We start from the raw sequence: 27403 nt of genomic DNA, 5'->3' as shown, positions 1-27403 counted from the left end.
TTCAGAGCACCAGTTTTACTTGTTTGTATTCATTTATTATCAAAGTAAAGCGTGCCGCTTCTGATTTTTCCTCTTGTAAATTATTATAAAAAATACAAAACACATTTAGTATACCAGACAGAGATATAAAAGATTAAAACGAACTAATCAAAAAATATGAACTTGTCATAACACCTTTACATAGAATGAGTATAACTGCAGTAAATTGTAAATGCATATTTTCATCTATATATCTACATTTTAAATCTGGCCTTACAGCAAATAACTGCATTACCTGAAGTGCCAAAACCGCAGTTTTTGGGGTATCAAAACTACATATTTACATTTTAAATCTGGAGCCATTAAAACAGAAAACATGCATGCATGTTCATATCCCACCAGCCAGCACTTACTAGCGAGAGAGACATGCAACATGAAATGTTCAAAAGCTTACAGTATTCACACTGTACATTCAGTCTCAGAGTGGTAACAACACTAAGACAAAACGTAGCAAAGCTGTAGTACACCGTTTCTCCAAAGGTGGCTTCAAAACAGCAATATTGAATACAGCTGCTTAATTACCGCAAACACTAAACTACAATTTTAACTGTAATACAGGCACAAACAGTTTAAGTATTTTTATTTTAAGTGGAGTAAAACTACTGGCCCATGCGTTTTCCTACCAGCGGAGCTAGTTGGCTAGTTCAAACTTTTGCCAACTTAAAAAAGCTTAAAAAAGCTTAACTCGTGTCATGCTGTTCGCCAACAGCAACATCCATCTTCTTTGTTTTCAAGTAGCAGGGAATTCAAGCCAAACCGTTTCAACTCTGCCATCAATCATTATGTTAAGCCCTTCTAACGTCTCTATACATACACTCTATGGCCCTATCGAAGTTCCAGCAAGTTTCCAGCTCGCAAGCCAACAGAGAGTTGCTAGACTAGCCCGGGCTGCTGCTAGGGTGCGTCTAAATTTCTAGGCTATCTTATTATAATTTATTGTATTATTTCATGATCGCTTAACTTTTTGATTCCTTTAAAATGTTGTTTGGTAAACCCATTCAACTATGATTGAATTATGACAGTGATGAGCACTGGTGAACACTTAGTAAATTCCATGCTGTATGGCAAGGAACATCAGGCCCTTGGTGTCTACGAGAAGCTGAGAGTGTGAGAGTTTTACCACCACCAATTCTACACAAGCAATTATGTTGGTTCACTTCGGTGTTGACCAGCAAGGTCCGTTTCCTAGTGAAGGTTCTTCCAGGTCCTCTACCAGGTATGGGTTTTGGTCCTTCAGAACCTCGTAGAGGTAAAGAAGCTGTTCTTGTGTCTGGTTGTTTTAGTGCACAGGGATCTGTAGCGCCTGCCAGAGGGGACTCATTCAGTCTGTTAGTCAGTCAGTCAGTGAGTCATCCATGGTCTTTTTTGAAGATAGAGCTTAGTCGAGACTTGATGATATTTACGAGTTGCTTTCTAGATCCTCTACCAGCCATTTGTCGGCCTCCTTTAGAACCTCATAGAACACCTCTAGGGCTTTTCCTCCTCTCTTCTCTATGATTATGAGCAGAGCACGGTTTCGTTCCACGCTAGTAGGTTTGGTCTCCACTGTCTCCCGTTCAGGCTCCATGAGAGCCTCCCTCTGCACGAGTAGTTTCAGGATGGGAGAGAGGACATAAGGAAGACGATCCTCCAGATCTGCCTTGTGCTTGGAGAAAAAATCCTGCCCTGGTTTGTGCACTGGAAGGGGAAAAAAAGAGAGAATTTGTTTGTGTGTGAGAGAGAGAGAGAGAGTGTGACAGTGACAGAGGAAAGGTTTTCTGTCAGTAGTTTTCTTAAAAGTCCAAATGTTTTCAATCAGCAGAAATCAGTGGTGTTTTTTTAACGTATATTTTTAGTAGGGCTGTCAAAATAACTGATTAATTTCGATTAATTAATTTGAGAAAAAATAACTGATTAAAAAAAATAACGCAGATTAATCGATTCCGTATGACCTTTGACCCCGAGCCGTTCTAGTTAGTAACCATTACTGTAAAATGTGCTGCCTAGATCATTGATTGGACCATTTACTTTAAAAAAAACAGCCTGATGGTGTTGACAAAAATAAAGTGTTGATTAAAATAAAGTCCTCTGCAATGTCTGCAGCAAGGAATTTGCATATCACCGGAGTTTGTCAACTCTAAAGTCGCACATTAATGGAAAGAAATAGTGTTGACATTGAGGGGAGTGTTCATTTATTTTCTTTGTGTCCCCTAGGTTATATCTGTGGAATGAAACGCCTTGTATGTGAAAAAAACTTCTTCCCGAAGCACTTTTGAATTTATTTCCTCAGCATATTAGGTCATATCATAGATTATTATGGCCATTATTTAAACAGTGAAAATAATAATAAAAGAGTTTTTGAACTTTAATGTCACTAATGCTGATTATTCAATGATTCATTTGAATTTAAATATTTAAAATACTTTCTCAGCAAAAATTATATATGCGATTAATTTAGATTAATTAATCACAGAGTATGTCATTAATTAGATTAATTTTTTTAATCGATTGACAGCCCTAATTTTTAGTTGTCCTGTCTAATGTTTGTCCATTTGTCTTACCTGCTCCAACTTGGGCAGTCGTGGAGACTTCAGTCTGGGATGGGGTCGGGTTGGCTCCAGTGTTCTCTGATGGTGGTGGAGCAACATGGGAACTCGTAGAGACTTGGGTCTGGGATGGCGGTGGAGCTCTAAGAAAAGATGTCATTCTTGTCAAAGATGTCATTGTTTGGTAAAATGAGCACATTCACTCTAATCATGCATTTACTACCACTTCTCTTTCTGCTATAGATATAAAAGACAATCACATTCACAACATTACAAAAAATGTCTCATTTACGATGTTTACAGCACATGAACAATTCAGTACCTCCTTTCTCCACCGAAGTAGATGTGCTGAAGGCATTCCTCCACTGTGGGTCTCTGCTTTGGATCTTTAAGGATCATCCACCCAATCAGATCCTTGGCTTCGTCATCAGTTATTTCCTTCAATGAGGGTGTCCCTTTCAGAATGTTGGCCACACACATAGGATCATTGGAGTTTTCCCCAAAAGGATGGTGCTCTCCCATGGTGAGGATGTAGTACACCAGCATGCCCGCCACCTAGGGACAGGAAATTCATTAACCCATTTAGGCCTAAAACGCCTGGAAAAATGCCTGTAAAACCTATGGGCAATTTCAGAAACCCCCCCTAAAACCTGAAGTTTTTTTGGGAATTCAGCAATTGTGTCAACGCCTAAATTATTGATATAATATTTAGGTACACCTTCACAAAGATAAAAAAATGTAATGTGTCAGTGCAGGAAGGGCACTATTTTATCAGAAACCAGTGCATTTTCCACAGCTTGTCATTCTGATTGACATCTGCTGCCTGGTTATATGTATTATTGGTATGTTCAGAAAATTACAGAATGGTCGCACTCCAAAAATCTTTCTTGCTTGCTTTTATTCCATTTAGCAACAGGGGTCAACGAACTTTGTTCGAATAAAAGCAAGAAAGAATGATTTTTGAAGTGCGAACGTGAAGTGGATCACGCACCCACAAGAAAACAAATGGGTGAGCCCGGTGTTTGCAAAGAAAAGGACTCTTATTATTATCTTCAGAAATTACTGATAGGCCTACACAAGCTGAAAAAGTTTCAAAAAGTGTAACTGTTTATTATATTACAAAAACATAGGCAAATTCGGGCCACCACCACCTTGACGCTATCAGTAATATTGCTATCCTAGTTTCTGCTTGACCCTCAACAAATTATGGCTTGTCATGTTTCTATTTCATATTTTGAATTCATAAACTTTATATATTTTGTTAATAGTTTATAGTATTTTATGATCTGCATAATTACTTATAGCTAAACATAGTCAGCAATTTGAATACATATTGATTTTTAAACTATTGCACTTGTCTTTAAAGGGACACCAGGTAACGTTTTCGTGTTAATTACTCATCTTTGTAAGTCGGTATATGGTTAAATGACTCATTACAGGGCGAATGAAGACTCTCTCGCCCGCCCCTACTGCCTGAAGAAAGAATATCCCGCTTGCAAGTTCAGTGTATCGTACCCGCCGACCGAAGCAGGATCAGTTTACATTCTGCATCCACAGCACAGAGGCAGGCTAACAAAACGCTAGCGATTGTTGCAAACGTGTGTATAATGGCAGAGCCGTGAAAAAGCAGCGAAAACCCTTGACGGAAGATGCAAAGAAAAGGAAAAGAGCTTCAGACCGAGTGAGGGGGAGTTTCGTAGAGAAAAGGCATCAGGCTTGCCTGGTGTCCCTTTAATGACATTACAGTGGTGATATGTAGGTCTAATTGAGTGCCTGTCACTTTAAGAAAACTGTGAAAGTAATTAGCTTTCATTCTCAAAGTTTTAGGCTGGAAAATAATCGCACATAGTTGCAGGATATGTTTTCATTATAATTGTCTGTCATTACATAAATGTTCGAAAAACTAACAAGCCAAAGAAAATATTTCTGTGATCAACAAAAATTTTTTTTTGATTTTGGTGAGCAGTAATGATAAGACATGATGCGCGACCTAACAGAATAGTTACCTAGAAAGAACTCTCTCAAGATGTTTAACAATCGGTTGTGTAGCTTATTTCGGAAATGTCCTTAAACCTAATAGTAGGCCTAAACAAACTAAATTCCATAACCTAGGTAGGTTACCGTGGCATTGTGTGTTGTCCTCCTGTTTACTTTTTCCTTGGTCATGTTTAATGGGCTATGTGCTCATATCTTACCTTACTCTACCATGTTGGAGTTTGCCATTTCTGTTATTTTGATCCAATGAAATGACCTAGATGACCTAGATGACCTAGAAAGTGCTCAAAATAAAACTTTACGGTATTCTCTTGATAACGTTAGTGAAATGGATTTAATGTGAACGTGCACATAAAAAGACGCAGAGTGGCTACACGATGATACAGCGCACGTTTTGCGGTGATGTTTCACCTTTTAAAAAGCAGGTGTAGCCTAATCCGAATCGGTGTTAAATCCATCAATTAGACAAACAGAATCAGTAGGGCACCAGTTTTGTAGTCAACATGAGGGGGGGAAGAGCGCGATCAAAGTCATCAAAGTCATCAGCAATAATGTCATCGAAGCCGAGAAACTCCTCAAAATCATACCTTCCGAAATCTCCTCGCTATCAAAGTCCTCCATGCTCAAAGAAATTTCAAAACAATGTCATAAGGAACATGACGACACTCCCACGTGTCTATTCTGATGCATTTCATTGGCCCAGAGGCCGATAATTGGGGCAAAAAAAAACCCTTATACCCGAAAATTGACGTATAAGCTTTCCCGGTCTCAAGCACAGAAAAGACAGATTCAAGAAAAACATACATAACACTGGGAAGATTAAATTACAAAACAAGTAGCAAAGCAAGACAGATAACACACAACACAAAGTAACTGAATGGTTAGTTAGTGAAAGCATTTACAACTGCCAGATCAAACTGACATAACTGAATATCAAAGCAATCTACAGACAGGAAATCAGTCACATCTGGAAATCTGACCTGAATGTCTGTGTTCAGCCTGTACTCCATACGTGGATCTTTCTTCTCACGATGCGCCTGTAGTATCTCTGCTGCCTCCCAGTACTCGGTTCCTGCTCTGTCTGTGCTCCTGTGGGTCTGATCTCTATTCAGCTTACGACTCAGGCCAAAGTCAGCCAGTTTAGCCTGCCCACTCGCATCTGCCAACGTAAAACAATAGACACAAAACAGTCAACCAGCTTATCCTGCAAAGCAAATGCCTATTGTTTTGTGTGTGTCTACAACCAAACAATAGACTTAAAAAACAAAGCAAATAAGCAACATATTATGATAGGTTCCCTTGAGGATAATGGAGGACTATGTAGTCCACAAGTCTGAGGAGCTTACCGATTAAAACATTATAGGGCTTGATGTCCCGATGAATGATGTAATTTTTGTGAAGGACCTGCAGACCCTTGAGCACTTCCTGAGCTATCTGTTTTAGCTGTGACTCACTGCATGCTTCTTTTAGGTAATCAGCCAGGTTGTACTCATACAGCTGCAGAGCAATGTAAATAAAGTGTTCGTCTTCTGCCGAGTTCACACAGCGCACAATGTACGGGCTGACCAGCTTGGGGTTCTGTAGGTGGTCAAGCTCCTTTTGCGCCGCCTCAATGTTTGACCTGTACACTCTCTTAATGGCCACCTCAGTGCCATCCTGTGTCAGGCCCAGATATATCTGCGTTCCATGGCTGCCTTCGTCAATGAGGAATTCCTTCTCCTCCTGGAAAATTAGAGACCCCACCCTCTTCACAACTGTTGGTTTGATGAGCTTTCGTAATTTATTGCTCCATATTTTGCTGTGGGGGATCCAGTTCAAGGACACCGGTTTGGTGCTTTGAGCTGTTGGATGAGATGTAAAATAATTCATAAGTAATGGAGTGTGGTGTGTGTGTGTGTGTGTGGGGTAGATGTAAGGTCAAATTAGCATCTGATGCTGAACAATTTAGGGAAAGCCTAACTAAATGAAGTTTACTACTTAAGTTTGCCAGGCTTGTAAATAAGCATGTTCATGGGATATCGCCCAGGTATTTGACTGATCACCTAACAATTACAAACACAAATTAATTAAATCTTCAACATGATACTGTAAAGGAGGTGGCTGTGTTGTGGTGATTTCATTGTTGACATTGTCTAACTGTTGACAATCTCCCTTATTTTGAAGGCCTACTGTTGACAATCTCTCTCAGGTATCTGAATAAAGCCATTCTTCAATACTCACCAGCTATAAGGCTACTTGTCTCCTCAGCGACTGTTGCTCCTGCAGTGCTGCAACAAGAACAGACACAAGCTTCAATCAGGTCCCATATAACAACCAAGGGATGTGAAGCCTAATGGTACTTAACCCAATGTATAGTTTACACTGGTTCTCATTGTTTACCTCTTAGGCATCTGAAGACTGTGGATATTATCTTTTGCCTTCTGCTTTTGTCTTTTGCCTTTCGCCTTATTGTGGATCGGTCTGGTGGTTCGGTCAGTTGAGTATGTATAAGAAGCTAAGAGAGGCAGATGGACAAATAAGCAAATCTGATGCTAACAGATGTCTGATAATGTCATAATGCAAGAGGTTGTGAAGAAGAATTTTCTTACATTTCCTTTCATCTTTAACCCAGTCTTCTGAACAGTCTTCAGCACTGTAGAAAGACCAAACTTAGAGATCAGATAAGATAAGATTTGAGTTTTATTGGATTTCATGGCGCCCCACCACAGATTAGTCGATGTATGGGAAACACTGCATGATATAGTTTTATTGTTATGTTCAGCAGCAGTAACCACAATGCCAACTACTGCAACCTCAGCAGGATCTAGTTCACCAGGATCAAACATGCAACCAGAGCATCTAAATAAACCCTGGCTAAATTAACTGACTGACTGAATTAATTCTCCTAATGCAGTCATTAGTGAGTACATTCCTCAGGCCCAGGTTTCCATGGAGGATTAAAAGATTAAACCACTTACATGACTTTTAGTTGCTTGTCACGCAGCATTTTCAGCATCTTTAGCCCTGCGTCTCCTGGGTTATTGAAGCTCAGGTCGAGTTCAGTGAGGTGGAAGTCAGGGTTTGATTTCAACGCTGAGACTATATATTCACATCCTCTCGGTGAGATGAAACACAAAGAAAGCCTACACGATACATAGACAGTATCAATGTCAGGGATGGGCAGTATTTCTAATACATGTATTTAAAATATGTATTTCAAATACAAAATACTATTTTGTAATTTGTATTTTATTGAGATGATGAAAATGCCTTTGTATTTTGTATCAAAATACTTCAGTGTTGTGTATTTTTGTATTTTCAAAATACTGTAAAATACTTTCTGTGAAACACTGTGATGACATCTATCTAACTATCTATAAAGCACAACATATTTGTCTCTGTCGGTCTGTGGCACCCTCGCATGATCAAGCCCCTCTGCTCCAGTAGAGCGTTTATTTCCCTTTACTGGACTGATTAACAGGCCCCATAGGCGTCGTCTGAATGCAACACTGTTTGAGGAGTTAGTTGTGCTTAAAGGCATCAACTGAGGAGACACGACTAGCTAACGATTTGACTTTTTTATATTTACATTGATAGAGGTTGTGCACGCACCAGTTTCAGGTGTATACAGAATTATTTAACTGTGATCAAACTCACCATGTGTGGTAGTGATGGTGTTATATACATTACTTAAAAGGTTAAAATGCTACCTAGTTTAAATTTCTAAATAAGTCATCCATTTGGATTGTTTGTCTTGAGTTATTGTCACTGATTCATAGTGGGCAATCTATTACACCAACTGGCTGGGAAGTGCAACAGTTGTGGAGTCGGCATTCATAGCCTGTCGCTGCAAAACAGTACATCTCCAAACTCAAAAACAGTAGACTAACAGTCAATAAAAGTTGACTGTCAGAGCAGCACAGAATACTAAAAGCCATGCCGAGTGTCCTGTTCGCTCTTAAACTTTCCATCACATTTGGTGCCTCTGCCTAGCCACTTCATAAATGTGTTAGAATTAGTTCTGTACATTCTGAGAATTAGTTCTGTACATTCTGAACATTTTGAGCGATCACATAGCCTATGTTCAATGTTGCAATATTATCAGAAGGCCATGTGCGATTTGCTTTTCCTAGCAATTTGCTTCAGCTATCCAAAAGGCTCGAAGGATGCTCTTTTGGAAAAATAACAAAAGTAAGGTGAGGTGCCCTTCTGCACTGGTGAAAAGTAGATGTACTATGCAACTATACATGTGCACTGGTGAAAAGTAGATGTACTATACAACTATACGTGTGCACTGGTGAAAAGTAGATGTACTATACAACTATACGTGTGCACTGGTGAAAAGTAGATGTACTATACAACTATACGTGTGCACTGGTGAAAAGTAGATGTACTATACAACTATACGTGTGCACTGGTGAAAAGTAGATGTACTATACAACTATACGTGTGCACTGGTGAAAAGTAGATGTACTATACAACTATACGTGTGCACTGGTGAAAAGTAGATGTACTATACAACTATACGTGTGCACTGGTGAAAAGTAGATGTACTATACAACTATACGTGTGCACTGGTGAAAAGTAGATGTACTATACAACTATACGTGTGCACTGGTGAAAAGTAGATGTACTATACAACTATACGTGTGCACTGGTGAAAAGTAGATGTACTATACAACTATACGTGTGCACTGGTGAAAAGTAGATGTACTATACAACTATACGTGTGCACTGGTGAAAAGTAGATGTACTATACAACTATACGTGTGCACTGGTGAAAAGTAGATGTACTATACAACTATACGTGTGCACTGGTGAAAAGTAGATGTACTATACAACTATACGTGTGCACTGGTGAAAAGTAGATGTACTATACAACTATACGTGTGCACTGGTGAAAAGTAGATGTACTATACAACTATACGTGTGCACTGGTGAAAAGTAGATGTACTATACAACTATACGTGTGCACTGGTGAAAAGTAGATGTACTATACAACTATACGTGTGCACTGGTGAAAAGTAGATGTACTATACAACTATACGTGTGCACTGGTGAAAAGTAGATGTACTATACAACTATACATGTGCACTGGTGAAAAGTAGATGTACTATACAACTATACATGTGCACTGGTGAAAAGTAGATGTACTATACAACTATACACTGGCAGGGCGAAAAACAAAACAAAAAGGGCACCTATGTCACGACATGGGGTCTCAACTACGGAAAAAACTACAATGTATCAAGCATGGACAGATTATGAGCCAGTGGGCACCAGTATTCACATCACAATACTATTCGGATAAACATTAATCTTTCAGTAAGAATACCAACCTCAACTCCTCCAGTTTACAGCTCCGGTGTCTCAGAGCAGCACACAGCTTCTTCACCCCAAAATCTGTTAAGTAGTTGTTGGCCAGATCCAGATTCTTCAGGTGAGAGTTGTCTGACTGCAGAACCACTGCCAACATTTGACAAGCACTGCTTGTGAGTTTACAATCAGCAAGACTGCAACACAGAGGGAAGCACTGCTTGTGAGTTTACAATCAGCAAGACTGCAACACAGAGGGAAGGATATTTTTGTTATTTTTTTCATTTTTCTTAATTTCAACTCCTAATAAATCAGCTAGTTATGCTATATGCTATATGCTATATGTTATGCTATATGCTATATGTTATGCTATATGTTATGCTATATGCTATATGTTATGCTATATGCGATTAAGTTGTAAATGCATATTTCGGTCTCACTCACAACTGCACCAATTGATGATTGTTGGTCCCAAATGGAAATTTACATTCATATCTTTCGCAAATAGACCGTAGGTTGTTGTCAGATCAGAGTTTCCCTTTAAAGGTCCCATGTGTAAGCACTTTTCCCATCTAGTGTTTAGGGATTATATTGCAACCTAATAGAACTACGGTAGCCGTCGCACATCAAAAATGTAACACCCAATTCACACCAAAGATCCGCGTCTAGACGAAACCGTCGCAGAAGGAGTTGCAGCGGTGTGAATTAAATGGTGCACGTCGTTGCCAGCTGATGCAAGCCGTCGCAAAGCATTTAACGTTACGATATCTAGTCGCAGATCATCTCGTTGTGAATCTACCTAGATTATGGCCCTAGTTCCGGACTCCTAAATAGGTGTGTCAAAACATAAACTTTTCTCTTTTGTCATTGCTTTTGTGTGATGCCAATGAAACACACCTTCGGACATGGAATAAATCATTTAATTTTGCCTGTTAACGTTAGCACAGTAAACTGAAAGTGAATGGGAATGGCTAGTGATGTCCGCAAGCTAGGTAGCACCTAAGGACTTTGGCTAAACTTGTACATTGTTGCAAACTAAACTGAAATAACATATATTCAGCAACTTTGTGGTAGTCTGCTAGTTCTAGCAAAAAATATGGTAGGTTAGTTTATCAACTGTCTCTAGGTCTAGAGCATTTGAACAGGTGGCTGTGCACAAGAGCTTTGCTGAGACAGTGACAGATCACAAACAAAGTTATTTTTTCTCTTTATTTGTTTCGTTGGAAAATACAATGCTAATGTCGGAATGTTAGAAAGACATGAAGCTTGTAGAAAATGGGTTCATAACTTACATCGCTGAATGTAGGGAAATTCAGCAGATGTTTCCAAGGTTTTCTTTGCATGCCAAAGACGGCGCTGTATTTCACAAATGTCCCTAGCCGGTCACCGTTATGTTAAGATGCCGCACGTAGATGGAGCGTTTATAAACGCTATGTATATGTAAATGCTGATTTCTAAGCCCATAGGTATGCTTCGAATTGGTGGTGGTGGTAATTAAACATGAATGAGGCCACATTTATGAATCGGAAATGTTAATATAGCTAACAAACAACTGAAAACGTTCCACACTGTCCCTTAAGGTCCTTTTTGTCTCGCCTTATTAGAATTACTGTAAAATTCCTAAAGCTCATAACTGACCAATTTAGAGGAAGCTCCTAACTCCTAAGCAAATTTGAATTTACACTGCAGGTCTACCTGGAAAGGCGCTTGTTCAACCAAGCTAAAATAACATGGCCCTGCCCGTCTGTATCTCAGCTCATTTTTGATTTGATTCATGAAGCCCTTTAGCGCTTTAAGAGACCCTTGACCCTTGAAGTAGTCGAGATGACTCCTAACTCTCCTAACCCAATTCACAAATGATGGTATAACAGGGCAATTACTAACCTCAGTGTCTTCAGTCTGCAGTTAGTGTGCTTTAGTCCATCAGATAGCACCCTCACTCCAGCGTTCCCTAGAGGGTTATTGCCCAGGTCCAGCGTTTCCAACTGTGAGTTTTCTGACTGCAGAGCAGATTTTATGTCCTCACAGGCATCCTCTGTGAGACTACAGCCAAACAATCTACAGAGGACAGTATTAGAGAACCAGTAAGTAGTCTGTAGATGTATGTTCATACTGCTTTTGGCAATGAATGTGTTCATACTTTTTTATGCAATGACAGGGTGTTCTATCATTCTTTTTTTAGTTAACTCTAGCACATACATTATATATTTTTTTATATAGACTCAATGAATGATGCACTGACTGGAGAGCAATTTAAATTTTGTTGTACCTGTGACAATGACAATAAAGACCTATTCTGGAATGCCAAAGCCCTCCTGCTCCATGTCCTTGTAACTGCCTGCTCAGTTTGCTAGAATCGGCAAGAGCTCTAGTAGTCTGATGACCAAAACTGAGACGCTTAGGAAAATCATTGGTCTATCACATTGCTACTTTGTAAACTGATAATATATTCAGTTGAAACCAGAAGTTTACATACCCTTAGCATACACATGCTAAAGGTGACTAAGAAGAGGAATAAAAAAAAAAACATCTTTTAGAAATTGATCTTAATGCCTTAATTAAAAACATGAGGAAAACCCCAACCTTTAAGGACACCAATTTTCTTTGTGAATGAATAATGTCGTAAATAAATAAATGTTCTTCCTTAAAATACAGGTGCTCATAAGTATACACATCCCTATGTTAAATTCCCATAGAGGCAGATTTATATTTTTAAAAGGCCAGTTATTTCATGGATCCAGATACTATGCATCCTGATACAGTTCCCTTGGCCTTTGGAATTAAAATAGCCCCACATCATTGCATACCCTTAACCATACCTAGAGATTGGCATGGTTTTATTTCAGTTAGCCTATTAGCTGGTTTAATTTGCATTGAGCTCAGTTGTTAAGACTTTGACCAGATTTGGGAAAGATTCTTGAAAGATTGAAGTCTTTTAACTAATACCCCTCATTCTAACTTAACTCAAAAGACTGCAATCTATCAAGAACCTTTAGGAAATTTTGTCAAAGTCTTCTGGTGTAAGGATGGCTTAAGTCAGTGTAAGATGTGAAATGTATGGCATAGAAATGTTCTTACTCACCGTGCACCCCTGCAAACGTTCAGTACAACAAGCAGTCTTTTTCGACCCTCTTTTCCTAGGCTGTACTTTGTCAGGTCAAACTTATCCAGGGTTTCCTCTGCCAGCAGAAGTTTGTAGGCCAGGACAGAACAGTGTGGAGGCAAAATGTATTTTCCTGAGATCATATACTCTTCAATCTTCTGATGAAGGGTGTTGTCTTTCATCTCCAGCAAACAGTAGAACAGATTCACGCATCTTTCAGTGGATTCAGTCCCCTGACATAGAATTTCATTGATGTACTCAGCTGTGTTCTTGATGCTCTCTGAGCTGTTGTTAACATCTGTGTTCTTGATGCTGTCTGAGCTGTTGTTTTTATCAGTCAGAAGTCCTTGTAGGCGTTCCTGGTTGGAATCCAGTGAGAGGCCCAAGAGGAAGCGAAGGAAAAGGTCCAGGTTTCCATTTCTGCTCTGTAGGGATTTATCTACTGCGTGTTTTAGAAATTCAGGCAAGACCATGAAATCACGTTTCTTTCTCTTTGGACCCATCATTGTTTTGTCATCTCCTTGTGAAGTAAAAAAAGGCTCCAGGGCTTCCTTGTCCTTATTCACAAATGAGTAAAACACGTATAAAGCAGCCAGAAACTCCTGAACGCTCAGGTGCACAAAGCAAAACACCTTTGTACTGTTGTACAAAACTGAATCACTTTTGACTAATTCAGTGCATAGCCCAGAGAACAATGTTTGGCCATTCACATCAATGCTATATTCCATCAATTTGTCTTCATAAAACAAAATATTACCCATGACTAGTTCTGTATATGCCAATTTAGATAGTTTTAATATTTCCTCTTTGTCACTCGTAAGGAGTGTGTGTTTGTTTTGTCCAACACCTTCAGGATGTCTTTGGTTCTTTGTGTTAACAAGTAGAAAGTGGATATAAAACTCAGTCAGACTTTGAGGCAAGTTACCCATAGCAAGCCCAGAGACTAAGATCCAACAGAAGACAGGGATGTGGCACATGATGTAGAGGCTCTTTGACTTTTTAATGTGGGTGATGACTTCATCAGCTTTAGTTGGATCCGTAATATTGTTCTTGAAGTACTCATCCTTCTGTTGGTCATTGAAACCATGTAGTTTTGTCCACCTATCGATGTATTTTGAAGGGATCTGTTGGACAGCTGCTGGTCGGGAGGTTATCCAAATATGAGCATTAGGCAGGAGATTGCCTTTTATGATGTTGGTCATCAACACATCCAGTGACCGAGTCATCATAGGATCATACACGTCCATGTTCTGTTCTACATTCAGGGGAAGTTTGCTTTCATCCAGACCATCAAAGATGAGTATGATCTTCAACTTACCAATCATGAGTGGATTGACGACTTCCTTTAATTCAGGATGCAAGTGAAGAAGGAGCTGGCAAAGACTGTATGCATCATTTTTAAACAAATTTAATTTGCGGAATGGAAGTGTAAATATGAAGTCGACATCCTGATTGGCCCATCCTTCTGCCCAGTCTAGAATGAACTTCTGCACACATACAGTTTTCCCAATGCCAGCAACACCGGTCGTCATCACTGTTCTAATGTTCTCCTTTTCCTGGGGGCTCTTAAAGAGGTCATTACAGTTGATCTGCCTTTCATTTCTCTTTTTACGTTTTGATTGTGTTTCAATCCTGTGGCCTTCACTCTCTCCTTCTGTGATGGAGAGCTCAGTGTAGATCTTACTAAGCAGAGTGTCCTGTCCCCCCTCATTACTTTTTTCAAACCTGCTTTTCAGTTTTGTCTGGAATTGTTTTTTCACTGTAGAATAGCTGTAACAAGACAACAATAAAAAATAAAGTATGTCATTACAGATGATCTCATGCTAGGAGTTGACCTCTTCGCTCTCTCCCTCCCTGTTATGCAGAGTTCATTGTAGATGTGCCGGAGAGGTTCTTTTAATCTATTCTCGATACCCTCATCAATGCTTAACTTTTCCATCATCTGCTTGTTGTGGTTTGTTTACAACATTTTGCTTGTAGTTTTTGCATTACTGTTTTAACCCTCAGAACTGCTACGGTAAGCTAATTGGTTTTCCGATCCAACATTAGAACCAACATTATCGTCATTTAAAAAAGAATTACCATGACCGAAATGTGTCAAAGACGTCGCAAAAATCGGGGGGAAAATTCACAAAATATTGTTTTATAATTATTTTGACCATCAAACCAACCAGGAAGTAAACTGAAATGACCATGGGATGTTTGTATGGAAGTCATGTCCGGTCCATGGGTGAGTAGATTTTTTTTATTTTTTTAAGTATATTTTTTGGGCTTTTTATGCCTTTAATGATAGGACAGTGGATAGTGACAGGAAGCGAATGGGAGAGAGAGCAGGGGTGGGATACGGAAAGGACCATGGGGCGGGAATCGAACCCGGGTCGCCGGCGTACGGTGCAGGTGCCCCAGCCAGTTGCGCCACAGCTGGGGCCATGAGTAGATTAACTAGATCAGCAACAGCGCCATCTATCCACTGTTATCCACCCGTTGACATCTATCCATAGACCGTTATCCACCCGTTGACATCTATCCATAGACCGTTATCCACCCGTTGACTTGCATTATAGAAAGCAGTGTCAACATGACTGAGTAGGGATATCTCTCCAACTATGATAGACTGCGTAGGGATATCTCTCCGACTATGATAGACTGCGTAGGGATATCTCTCCGACTATGATAGACTGCGTAGGGATATCTCTCCGACTATGATAGTTGTAGTAAAAAAATCAATGGTATTTATTTCAGAGTAAGTGTGTGTATGATTTCAATTACTAAAAAAAGTTAAATCTATGCATTTGTGTTTTTTGCCAATTGTTTATTTAAAAATAAGTGAATAAATACATATTTGATGTTTTTTGCTCATGTTCGTTTTACTTTAATCATATTGCTTAGGTTGTGCTGAAAAAAAGAGTTTTCAAGATAGCCAGTATTGTACTTTCCTGAGACCTCTATAAAGCAATTAAAACATAGTAATGCAAAAACTCTGTTTTATAATCTGTTTTATAATCATTTATATACATTCTATAAATGACCATTATTATAAGTATATTTTTCTATTAGAAGTTAGAGTGTGTGTGTGTGTGCGTGTTAGAGAGAGAGAGATGAGAATTGTAGTTTCTATTAGAAGTGAGAGTGTGTGTGTGTGTGTGTTAGAGAGAGAGAGAGAGAGAGATGAGATGAGAATTGTAGTTTGTTACCTACCTCTGTGGTTTGTCTGCAAGCAGGCCCAGAGATTCCATGATGGTTGACTGAAACGTAGACAAATACAAAATAGAGGTAGACAGGGGCATGTGAAATGGTGGATTGACCATCAGAAGACCAAAAGACAGAATTAAATCATAAAAGCCAAATGTAATGTAATTGACATCAGAAGACCAAAAGACAGATTCTACTCAAAAACAGAATGAACATAAACCAATAATTGAGAGAGGAATGAAATCATAAAAGCCAAATGTAATGTAATTGACATATGTAAGTCGCTTTGGATAGAAGTATCCGTGTCCAAATGTAACTCTTTTGGTGACGTTAGCATATTAAATACGCTGAATCTTCCTCTGGTTTTTACATCAATATGGCACCAGACAATAGAGATCTAGGAGTAGCACTTCCCAGGTGAGGTACGTTTAACTAGTTTTAATGTGAGAGAGCTAATGATCATATGATTTAACATCATAAGCTAAATAAATAAGGACTGACATAATTTCATCTAGTGAGTGTGTTACAGATGCAAAATGTTGGCTTTTTCTGTTTGTCCATGTTTGTCCATGTTTAACTCACAGTACATTTCAACCAAACACAAAAACAAATCACAGAGGTGACTCACCTTCCTTCAGTGATCCCAGAGAAACTCTGTTTAATGCTGTTGTTTGTTTCTTGTTCACAGACCCAGGACTGTACGTAGACTAACAGCTTGCGGATTGTATAGAGATATTCTCTGAATATGACAAAAAGTGTTAGAAATTGCTTAGCATCACTTACATCTTCTTTAACTTTCAAAAACTGTGTCTGTTGCACTTAAATATAGTTTCCCAGGTTTCTTGATAACACTATTGTCAAAATTAACAAAGTTCAGATGCAACGTCACTGAGGCCAGAGTGGTAGATAAGATAACATGTTGTATAAAATTCTCACTATGGTTTGTAGACATCATGATGAGAGAACGAGTTTGAAACTGTAAAGCATGTATTCATATACCCTAAATCATAATCAAGTAATACACTGAAGTTATTCCTAACCAACATAATTTTATAACATTTTAAATAACAAGTTTAACTGATACTATTAACATACTGAAGCTATTCTACCAGAATTCCCCCTATGTGCGCTCTGTATCTCTATGTCTCTCTTTGTCGCTTTGTGTCTCACTGTGGATGGGTGAAGCCTGTTTGAAAAAAGCCTGCTTGGCCTTGCAGCTGCAGAGATAAAGACGTCAGCGGAGGCGGGCTCTACTCAAAAACAGCTAGTATGAAAGAAAATGAGTAAACGATATGTAACCCATGAACGATGTGTGACCTGTGATCACTGTATAAACCCCTGAACTTTGTGTAAACCTCTGAACTTGTGCTTTACGGTGAAAAGTTTGTACCCTTGGCAGCAATAGTGCTGACTTGCGAAGAGAAGACCGAACAACAATCCTTTCATAACGCCACCTGTGGGTTCGAAGTTGCCAAATGTTGTGTCAGCATCTAAGGAGGGGTATAATGGTGAAAAGGCTCTGAATCAGGGGATATACTGACCGGATATTTTTTATGACATGCAGCATATCAGGAGCATCTTTGATCATATCCTGAGTTTTTAAGAATCAGTGAAAATATTGATTTATTTTGACTCCTGATAGGGGTATGCATACCCAAATCACAAGTCACACACACCATTTCTGGATATCTTTGGGTAGGTCTCCACCCTTGGATAGGCTATCATATAAGATAGCCTAGGCCCAAGATCTGCCTAATTAACAGTCACGCATGCCCTACGCCCAAAACATACCATAAAACATCACTGATATTTGCCGTTTGATTTCTATCTAATTTCGGGACATTCAAAAATAGACTATTTACAGTGTAAAGACTACCTTTTCAGGCCAAGGCTAGCCTACTTACCTAATTATTTTGGTTATGGTTCAATTTCAATGATATCTTTGAGATTTTATAGTTGCTATAGTCTGTAGGTCTAGCCTACTTTTTATGTATAATATGCATGAGATCTGTTGGAGGAATAAAGTCCACATTTTAAATGATCCCCTTGTCCCCAATGCTGTCTGCCAAAACGAATATCGGTTCAGCTGGAGTTGCCACATAACAACAATACAAAGTTAAATTTAACAGTAGCCTAAACAATTTGGAGTAGGCCTAGGCCTACATTAAGAAGAATAGCAATAATAAACAACAATTCAATAAATAGCCTAATGAAAATAAATACATACTATATGCTACAAACCATAACACATAAGAAAGGCTTATTAAACTTGTTGTTAAAGTTGAGCATCTATAATTTCATACTATTTTAACATTAGGCCTACAAGCTTCCTTGTGGGCCAACGTAACAATGGATCAATCATGTTGTAACTTGTCTATAAAACGTGGGTGACTGATAAACCAATGTTGATTTAATTAAGAAACAAGGCTTCAAATTAAATTGACGTCAAACTATATGAGAACCAATAATGTTAATAATCAGAATAGTAGTAATAGCCAACTTGGCTACTATGTTTGGACACTTCTACAAAATCAGTTTGGTAGTCATTTTAATGTAAAATATGCAGGCCTAATAATTTCCACGATTTCTTATGCTTTGCCTCTCGATAAGCGCATGCGCACACACAGCATACCCATCCCCCACCCGACTGACTTTTCAACGAACTCCTTGCCACTGGTGGTGACTTCAACCGTCACTTTTCTGTCATGCATCTGACTGCAAGCTGTACCAACTCTGCCGTCATCATATCCAAGGTAAGAACTACAGTACTTTTGTATGCCAATTGAAAACTGGAATTAATTAGGAAAATACTGTTTTTAGCATTAATGTTAACCAAAACCGTTTGTTAACCGTCATTTTAGAATCAGCTAACGTTTGCTAGCTATCGTAACTCCCCCTATTTCCACCGGTCCCGTATTTCCGCCGTCTTGCGTGTATGTGTCACTTAATATCCATTTCTATACAAACCAAGACAGCGGACTCCTATAGAAACGCAACTACCCACACCATAGGTGTATCTAAATTAGCTATGTACCAAAAATTACATTTTACCGTGACTCGAAGAGCTGTAAACAGTGTTGTAAGGCTGCGTGTACACAACCGCTTGGAGCTCCAGTGGAATTTTAATTTCACGACGAGAACTCTTGGTCTAACCGTCCATGTGCCGTTGAAACGGTGTAAATAGGCGACCCATCAGGCCAGCACTATAACTCCGAGCGTGGTAAACGAAATCGGATATTTCAGGCAGTAAATGCTCCCGTTAAGAACCAAACCAGATTTTGTTCAAATCTACACACATATGGCTACTGAAAAATGTAAGGTTCATTTAGTAAATGTTATTTTGAAGTGTTAAAAAACATCGTTGTTTTAGAATATCTGAACAAAAGTGGCGATAATTGGGGGTGTTACGATAGCGAGCTAACATCGCTAACGTTAGCTGCTAGCTGTTAATGTTAACTTTTCCAATAACTAACTTTACCATTGTGTGGAATATCTGGAATGGTAGTAATATCATATTCAACAATAAGTCTGTCTGAGATTTCGTTATGGATGTAAAGTTTTAGTTTGAATGAAATGGCCAAGGCTATCAGGCACGAGTAGGTTAGCTAACCTAGCTAACTATAACTTCTACATTTATAGTGGCTGCTAATGACTAGCTATGCAGGCTAACGTGAACAGGGGGTTGACGTACCTCAATATGATACCTCAAAGCTTGAAAGCCAAATCTTGTCAAAGGTTTCTGATGTATGGGTAGCATTAGGCAAAATGTTCTTCATTTCATAGCCCTTATTTGGTTGTACCTGACTTGTGCCAAGGCATGTGTTTATTTAAGATGCATGTGAGGGCATTAGTGCTTCAGTGATAGTCTTTTCATGTTATGTGTAAGCTTATTTTGCAATTTATTAATCTTAATTTCCCTCTGTTCTCTGTTTGCAGGCAGTGAGTTGTGAGGACTTCTTCCCTGAGAACACTGAGAGCATTCTGAAATATATTCCAAATGTGTGCCACTTCCATACAAAAGAAGTTTCAATCCCGCAAGAGAGTTCACTCACCAGGTAGAGACAGACAGACACACACACACGTAGAATAGCAAATAACATTATGTTTGCATGTATTTGTGTCTGTTGCTGTGTTTAGTTTATCCCCTTTTTTCATGTGTCTGTTTGTTGTTATGACTGTAGTGGGCTTCATCAACAGACCAGGGCAAAGTCGGTCTGTCCTGCTACTACTACATGCTACTTGACTATGTCTGGAAGCCATGGCTGCTGCCCTCAACATGCTGTAAGCGTTTGTGTGTTTTGAATGAGGGCTGTCACTGTGCACACTCTAATTTGTTTGACAAATGTGCAATGTAATGCATTTATACAGAAACTAATCATCATTATTGTAGTTTTTAATAATAGTCTTGAATTTTGAAGTTTAGCCATGTTTACCATTATGTTGGTGGTAATGTAAATAATGTGTTAAATATGCCAAACTGAGCATAATCATAATTTAGTTAAATCTTATTTTCTATTTACAGAAACTGAAACCCTCACCCTCATCAAGAATTAACATTGATGGTGATGGTGGCAAGGGTGCCTTCATAAGGTAATTATCGATTTGTCAACACCTGATTGACTTATCAACTTATTTTTTTTTTTTTTTTTATGTTTGATTTTATCTTAATCAAAAATAACATAATGTATAGCAATTGCTGTTTTATTTTTTAGGTGCCATCCAGCAAGTCCCAGCCTGGAGCCAGAGGCTGGCACTGCACGTCAGATGGGGGAGGATCTATGTTAGGCATCAGAAAGGTGGTTTAAGCAAGAAGGCAAGAGCTTCTGCAGACAGTGTTGTAATTAGGTATGATACTTTTGGAAATTGATCTTAATGCCTTAATTAAAAAAAATGAGGAAAAATCCAACCTTTAAGGACAACAATTTTCTTTGTGAATGAATAATGTATCGTAAATAAATAAGTGTTCCTTAAAGGTTGGATTTTTCCTCATTTTTTTTTATTAAGGCATTAAGATCAGATGATTTTTAAATGTATGTGTATGCTAAGGTTATGTAAACTTATGAGCACAACTGTAATACATATCTCCATTACTTCTAACTATTGCACCTGACGTCTAGGCTGCTATTGTGGGTTTGCTTTTATTTGTCACACAAGCTGAGTTAATTATATTCATGGACAGGGTCAATTGTAACATATACTTTCTTTCTCTTTTTACAGACACCTGACTTTTACTGCCAAAAGGACCATCAGAGCACCTCTCCCTACCATCTATACCAGAAGAGTACGGACAAGGGCCCAAAATGTTTTAAAGGACATTTCACGCCCAGACCATGGACTGTTTAAACCACTGTGGTCATGCAGAAGTCTCTGTTCTCACTCGAGGCAGGTCATTGAGAGGGGGCGAGTGTCACTGCGTAAGCCCCCTACTGCAGGCGAGAAAGCCATGTTGATTTGAATATTGATTGATAAATATAATAAAGGCCATGTAACAAATTTTATTGCCTGTCGTATATGAATTTTCATGGTAAAGTAAAATAAGTCATTGGGATTTAGCAGGTGTAATTCAAAGTAAATAATGTAATTAAGTGTATGTAAAATTAATATGAAATATTATTTAAGTTAAAGTTGCACAATAAGCTCAGTGTTGGTTATGTACTATCTCACGTTTAAAACCATTACATAAATCACCTACATAAATCACAGGATTAATTTTAAAAATAAAGGCATAAAGCCTATGGAAAAGCCAATAAAGGCATACACATAAATGCCTGCGAAATTAGCTGTGCCTGGCAGTATATGGGCTGTATATGCGTAGTCCCATGTTTGACATATCAGGGGGTATATGAGAACAAGAACAAGAGGTGTCCGGGGTCATATAAGTAGCTAATACTTGAAACATGGATCATATCAGGTGAGAATATGAAGTCTGGATATCTTGCATGTCGTCGCAGTCCCATTCAGGACTTTTGATATGCTCCTGATATGGCAATTGTCACTAAAATATCAGGAGCATATCAACCAATATATTTCCTGATATTACACATATCAGGAAATATATCACTAAGAATATCCCCTGATTCAGAGCCTTTTCACCCAGTGGTTGGTGTTCAACAATTGTTCGGGAGTGCGATCGTGTGATCGTGCGATCGTGCGATCCACTCAAGCTTTGCGCTATGTAGTCATTAAAGGAATTTTTGCATGGAACTCTGCCGGACTTTTGCGCCTTCTTTTTAGGACTTCAGCCTTATAATGGTGTATTTTTGTTACGTTGTAGGCAAGATATTTGGACTTCATTTCTGGCCTGAGTCTGAATATCTGCCACAACAAACAGAGTGGCGACACTCCCATAGAACTCCATGGGAAAGAATGGCAGAGCTTTTTCCGGGCTACTTTCGCGTTATGCTGAGCTAAAAAAAATAGCCTCATTCACTTCCATTGCTTTCTGCCTGATATTGTTTCTGTGCTGCTTGTTTAACTATTATTTTTAGCTTAAATGTTGACCGAAATTCCAAAGCCAGAAGTTAGCCTGCAAACCTTGATGTAGGGAGAGGCTAGCGTAAAGATAATGTTCCTATGTCAATAATGAATTCCAGACAAAACACATTTGGTTAGCCTATTATAGTAGGTCAACTTTAGATGATAGGTTGGTTGTCAACAGGTTTTTATAGTGTGTTTATAATTCTATTTTATCAAACCTGATTCTGAAAACCAAAAAACTCTTGCTGGCCTCTTTCTGGAGATGGCCTTTTGTTTAGGTTTCTGCTAATGACTTGATGTGGCATGTGTGAATGTGCTGTCCAAAGTATACACTGAGAGTTACCTGCTCTGTTCTCTCCCTCCATTCTCCACTGTGCCTGTTCTGCTTATCCAGGACCAAGGATGCAGAGGACAAGAAGGGTGTGCGATATATAACTGGAATGGTCCGATAAGGGCATTTTTTATGTTTGAGGTCCACACGATGGGGCCTTTACACAAAAGGAGGTGTTTTGATCCAGCATCTTCCACACCTCCCATAACACTCCTGACTCCAGCCAAATGTGTTGCATCCTCCTTGCCATGTCCCTCTTATAGGTATTCAGAGAATATGGCAGTGTTTCCCATACATTGACTTATTTGTGGCGGCCCACCACAATATCAACACTGACCACGACACAATGATTTTCCAGGTTGTACTAAATTGTGCTTAAATCTGGTTAGCATCATGCTAACGCTGTGCTGGTTAGCATCATGCTAACGCTGTGCTGGTTAGCATCATGCTAACGCTGTGCTAATTTGTTAAAAACTGTTGTATTCAAGTTAATTCGGCAAACCAACCACCACAAATGGAATTAAATTATCTGGGAAACACTGTATGGAGACCTACCCATCCCTTCCACATTGTGTCTTTTGTGTAGTTCACACACAGTTGTTGTTCAGGAAACTGAAATCTTTCCAAATTTTGGAAACCTAAATGAGTGTCAGCCTTTTTATGTTGCAGTGTCACATTCATTCATTCCAGGTTTTTTTTTGCATTTGTTCCTGTTCTTGTTGTAAACACACATTGAAAACGTAATAAAAAAATCTATTGAAAACCTAAAATGTATCAGTCATCCTTTTTACCCTGTAGTCTCATTAGCCAGTTAAAATATGAGTTATAAGTGTTTTATTGAAACAGTTGATGGCTTATTGCGTTAAAAATGTGTTATTGAAACAATGGGTGTATTTTGCAGTATTGATCGCATTGATCGTATTGATTGTTATTTGTTTATGTATTTTTGACACGTTTATGGCTTAGTCTTAAATATTACCATGGCTGTGTGGTGGCCACTTTATGCTATTTCTTCAAAAGAACTGAACAGATTTAATGCATGATCAAACTTTTAAAATGTAGCTGGTAGGCAACTGATTGCTTTTCATTTATATATCTCCCTCGAGGAATCCGCAAGGATTTTTGTTGCTTGAAAATGCCTGATTTCATTACATTACATTTGGCTGATGCATTTTTAACCAAAGCTACTAACAACATGGTAAACAGTTTTAAAGCATTTCTCTCAACAATTCTAGGACAATTTAAAAAGGTAGAGTAGGCTACAGTAAGAATAAGTGCATCAGTGAGTGCTGATCTAAAACAGTTCACTCGTGACTCATGGGTTAATTTAAAGACAAGGGTGAAAGATCCGAGTGAGTCACGACTCAAACAGGTTTAGTCAAAACTGTTGAAGCGTAGGTGGACCACGTGACCGCGTGGCGGCGACATCAACGAGTGTCGCAACTCTCTTTTTCTATGGCTCTGATCGGCTCTGACCAAGGGGGCAGGCGAATTCCCGGAAGTAGAAGCATCGATGTAGCGGTGGTTATCAACTCTCTGCTAACCCCATAGAACGCCCATCCATTTAGGATTTTTTTGAACTCCCATAACTTCATATAACATATATCATGTGCCGATATTTTAGCTTCTGCGTTATCTACATAAACAATAAAAGGCAAAACAAGACTTGACTACCTCGTACGTAACGTTAGGTTCCCGTAAGAAAAATGTTTAGCATGTCCGGTTGAAGGGAAGCTAACGCACTGAAGGGAGATAACCGTATTGTTTGGATAAGAAGCGTAGTCCAGCCAGCACGGAAACTCGTGAACAAAGCTATGTAGCCTACAATAGCATTGTAGCCTATGTTAAGGTAAAGCATAGAGGCAAGTAAACCTAATGGATAAACAGTAGTTTAACGATAATCATTTCAGAGGTTTTCGATGGATTGACGTAGGTCAGAAAAGTGGAAAGAAGATTAGCTTCAAGGCTGGAAGCTATAACTTTTTTGTTTTGTTTTACCATGACTGTTTTTGAAGATGATCATGTGTGGTAGTTTCAACATTAACACGACTTGATATCACTTGTGAGGATGATATTAATAATAATACATAAATAAATGTTTAACTTTGATGACTTTGAAGGCGAAGGAAGTGTGAGAAGAATTTCTGTGTAGCCTATCTATCATATGAGTTACAAGATTCAGTTCGATGGCTAACGTCACGAAGTTAAGTGCGAGTCTGCGCAGTACTGGGGGGACCAACTGAAAAATGACTCAGTACCCTCCCATTGAGAACGACGGAGTCTGTTCGTCCATTTCTTTTACTGTCTATGGCTCTGACTGAGGCTATCTCGAGGTCACAAATGTTTCTCTTTTGGACGTATAATGCACCTCCATGTCAGGGACGAGGCCTTTCAAACAAGCATAGCATAAGGGCGTGATATTTAAATTACGCTTTTCTCCAGCCGCCACATTTATCAACACAAGTTTATTCTTACACTGGAATTGGAGTGATACGAAAGTTTCATGAATCTGCGCTCAGATCTACGCTGGTTTCTACGCTCGGTTGATAAATGCGGGCCACTATGTGGCAATCACAGCGCACCATGTGCTGCTTAGGGGGCCATTGTCTATCGAATCTTGCAACGAGCGTTGAAACCTTCGCCTTTCAATCCAACTCTTCCGCTATCTCCTTTTCCGGGTTGACTACAAACTGCCTATATGCGTAGGCCTACTTTATACCTACCTCAATTAAATTATGTGCTTTTGGAAAGCAGGTATATTTTGAATTATATGGGAGACAAAAGCATCATTCCTCTACCAGTGATGTTTAGTGTTGTGTAGGAAATAATGCAAGCTAAGCTTTCACTGATCGACCCCTGGAGACAGCCTTCATTAGGCATATCCATGCTTTTGACAGTCCTGTTCAAGTTAGTTTAAAAAGGTAAAGTATTGTCCTATGAATGCATAACACACCAATATCTTACATATTTCGTTGCTATCTAAGCAGCCTATTCTAAAATTGTTAATCTGACAGAGCCCCGCCGGAGAATTCGCTAGTTCGGTATGACTTTATCAAACTCATCACCAATGTCAAATTAAACTAATGCACATGTATCATAGAAAGCTTGGTTATTATGATTGCAAAGGGCTTACTTACGATTTATTGGGCGTACACAGTGTAAAACTACGAGTAATGTCGTTGACCACCAAAACACAGCAACTCCTTTGAAACTCGGTGAAAGCGAAACTTAACTGACGGGCATGCGCGGCTCCGTGGTCGGGTGAGGCAGAGCCAGTGGTGTAGTCTAGTTAGCTGTAGACATGGGCAACATAGGCTACGGCCCGTGGGCGTTCCCTGACCGGCCCGCGTAAGGTCAGTGATAAAACAGTAGTCAAGAGCCTAGCATAGAGATAATGCACGCAAATCAATATCGTTGCTTTATCTTTCACACAAACTCGTGTCACAGACCTACGTCACACACACCACTTGGAGGTGCAAACAATCGGAGTTTTGGTTGATTTGACCATCAGTTAACTTCGAAACAGGTATTTTACTTTGGATAGACAATAGCAATACATCATAGGAGTGATTAACGTCAAAAAATCTAGACTGGAGAAACTCAACATTTGACACCTCCACCTGTTTAGTGTTCTAAAGACGTCAAATAGTCCGCTAAAGTTACCAAATTCATAGCCAAAGAGGCAGAAGGAAAGACGCATGGATGGCTGTGCTTTTGTCACAGTCAGGAGGGATTTATTGTCATAAATGTTGGGTTTTGGGGTTTCCATGTATAAATGTCTGAGATGTTGGTTGAAAATGCTTATTTGTGTACAATGCACAATTTCCTGTGATGGACGTTTTCCTGCTTTCTCATGTGGGAACACTGTGATTGGTGGATGGATAAATTGGACTGGGGTGTGTGAGGGTTTGTGATTGGGAGAATTGGGAGGTAAATCATTTTTATAGGGTAAGGGGAGGTTGTAGAGACAACGGGGAACCCAGAGCTGGCCTGATGACGCGACCCTGAAGCAACAGCTGATGCGAGATGGACTGCTGGATGACTGACCGCTGATGGGTTGATTGAGAGGACGCAAACTACCGAAGGAACCATTGCCCATCTGTTGTCTTGCTGTGTGAGTGCCATCGGTCATCTGTCCAAGTTTTAAGAACTGTTTTTTTCCGAGGGGTGCCGACTTCCTGGAGCTGTGCAGCCTGACCGAAGAGAGACAGCTGATATGCGCGATCGTACGTCTGCTAAAGGAAAGTAAAACCATCACCATTCTGTCTTAGTGTGGATGGGCCAGCTCAAGGGTTACGAAGTATTAAAACGTTGTTCTCTCCCCGAGGGCCTATTGCACAATTGTCTACCTGTGTGGCAATAAAGAAACTAACTGGACTCTGAACTGATTCTTGTGTGCTATTCCTATGTGGCTTTATTGCTGTTAAACTTTTTGCTATGCACTGG

At 39.3% G+C, this 27403-nt stretch overlaps 1 protein-coding gene across 3 annotated transcripts; it reads right to left on the bottom strand.

The window, feature by feature from the left end:
- Positions 1 to 13: 13 nt before the first annotated feature.
- On the bottom strand, positions 14 to 26224 carry LOC143121850 (nucleotide-binding oligomerization domain-containing protein 2-like). Of its 3 annotated transcripts, none has more exons than XM_076282494.1 (15): positions 26095 to 26224; positions 16778 to 16888; positions 16156 to 16202; positions 12937 to 14727; positions 11739 to 11912; positions 9878 to 10051; positions 7517 to 7681; positions 7148 to 7191; positions 6939 to 7053; positions 6780 to 6826; positions 5906 to 6400; positions 5540 to 5718; positions 2887 to 3119; positions 2580 to 2707; positions 14 to 1716 (listed from the first exon to the last, which is right to left on the bottom strand). In XM_076282494.1, exons 3-15 carry the CDS (start codon positions 16191 to 16193, stop codon positions 1439 to 1441), a joined length of 3861 nt encoding a protein of 1286 aa, XP_076138609.1. In that variant the 5' UTR covers positions 16194 to 16202; positions 16778 to 16888; positions 26095 to 26224; the 3' UTR covers positions 14 to 1438. The 3 variants fall into 3 exon arrangements, with proteins under 3 accessions (XP_076138609.1, XP_076138617.1, XP_076138626.1); XM_076282502.1 differs by lacking the exon at positions 26095 to 26224 and adding an exon at positions 17540 to 20083; XM_076282511.1 differs by lacking the exon at positions 5906 to 6400 and having other exon boundaries at positions 26095 to 26222.
- Positions 26225 to 27403: the final 1179 nt, after the last annotated feature.

The sequence above is a fragment of the Alosa pseudoharengus genome, unplaced genomic scaffold (genome assembly GCF_046254945.1).
Source record: "Alosa pseudoharengus isolate Yale_2024_CS ecotype anadromous, Long Island Sound unplaced genomic scaffold, YU_APseudo_1.1 YU_APseudo_1.1_scf_1, whole genome shotgun sequence".
In the NCBI taxonomy this organism is placed as follows: Eukaryota; Metazoa; Chordata; class Actinopteri; order Clupeiformes; family Clupeidae; genus Alosa; species Alosa pseudoharengus.
Note: the sequence above shows the minus strand (reverse complement) of the source record. Positions and strands in the feature narration are given on the sequence as shown.

Coding starts and splice junctions, on each gene's coding strand:
- LOC143121850 (XM_076282494.1), bottom strand. CDS start 16,193: ATGGAATCTCTGGGCCTGCTTGCAGACAAACCACAGAG. Junction 11,913..12,936: donor AACGTTTGCAGGGGTGCACG/GTGAGTAAGAAC, acceptor TGTCCTCTGTAG/ATTGTTTGGCTGTAGTCTCA. Junction 7,054..7,147: donor GGTTAAAGATGAAAGGAAAT/GTAAGAAAATTC, acceptor TGCCTCTCTTAG/CTTCTTATACATACTCAACT.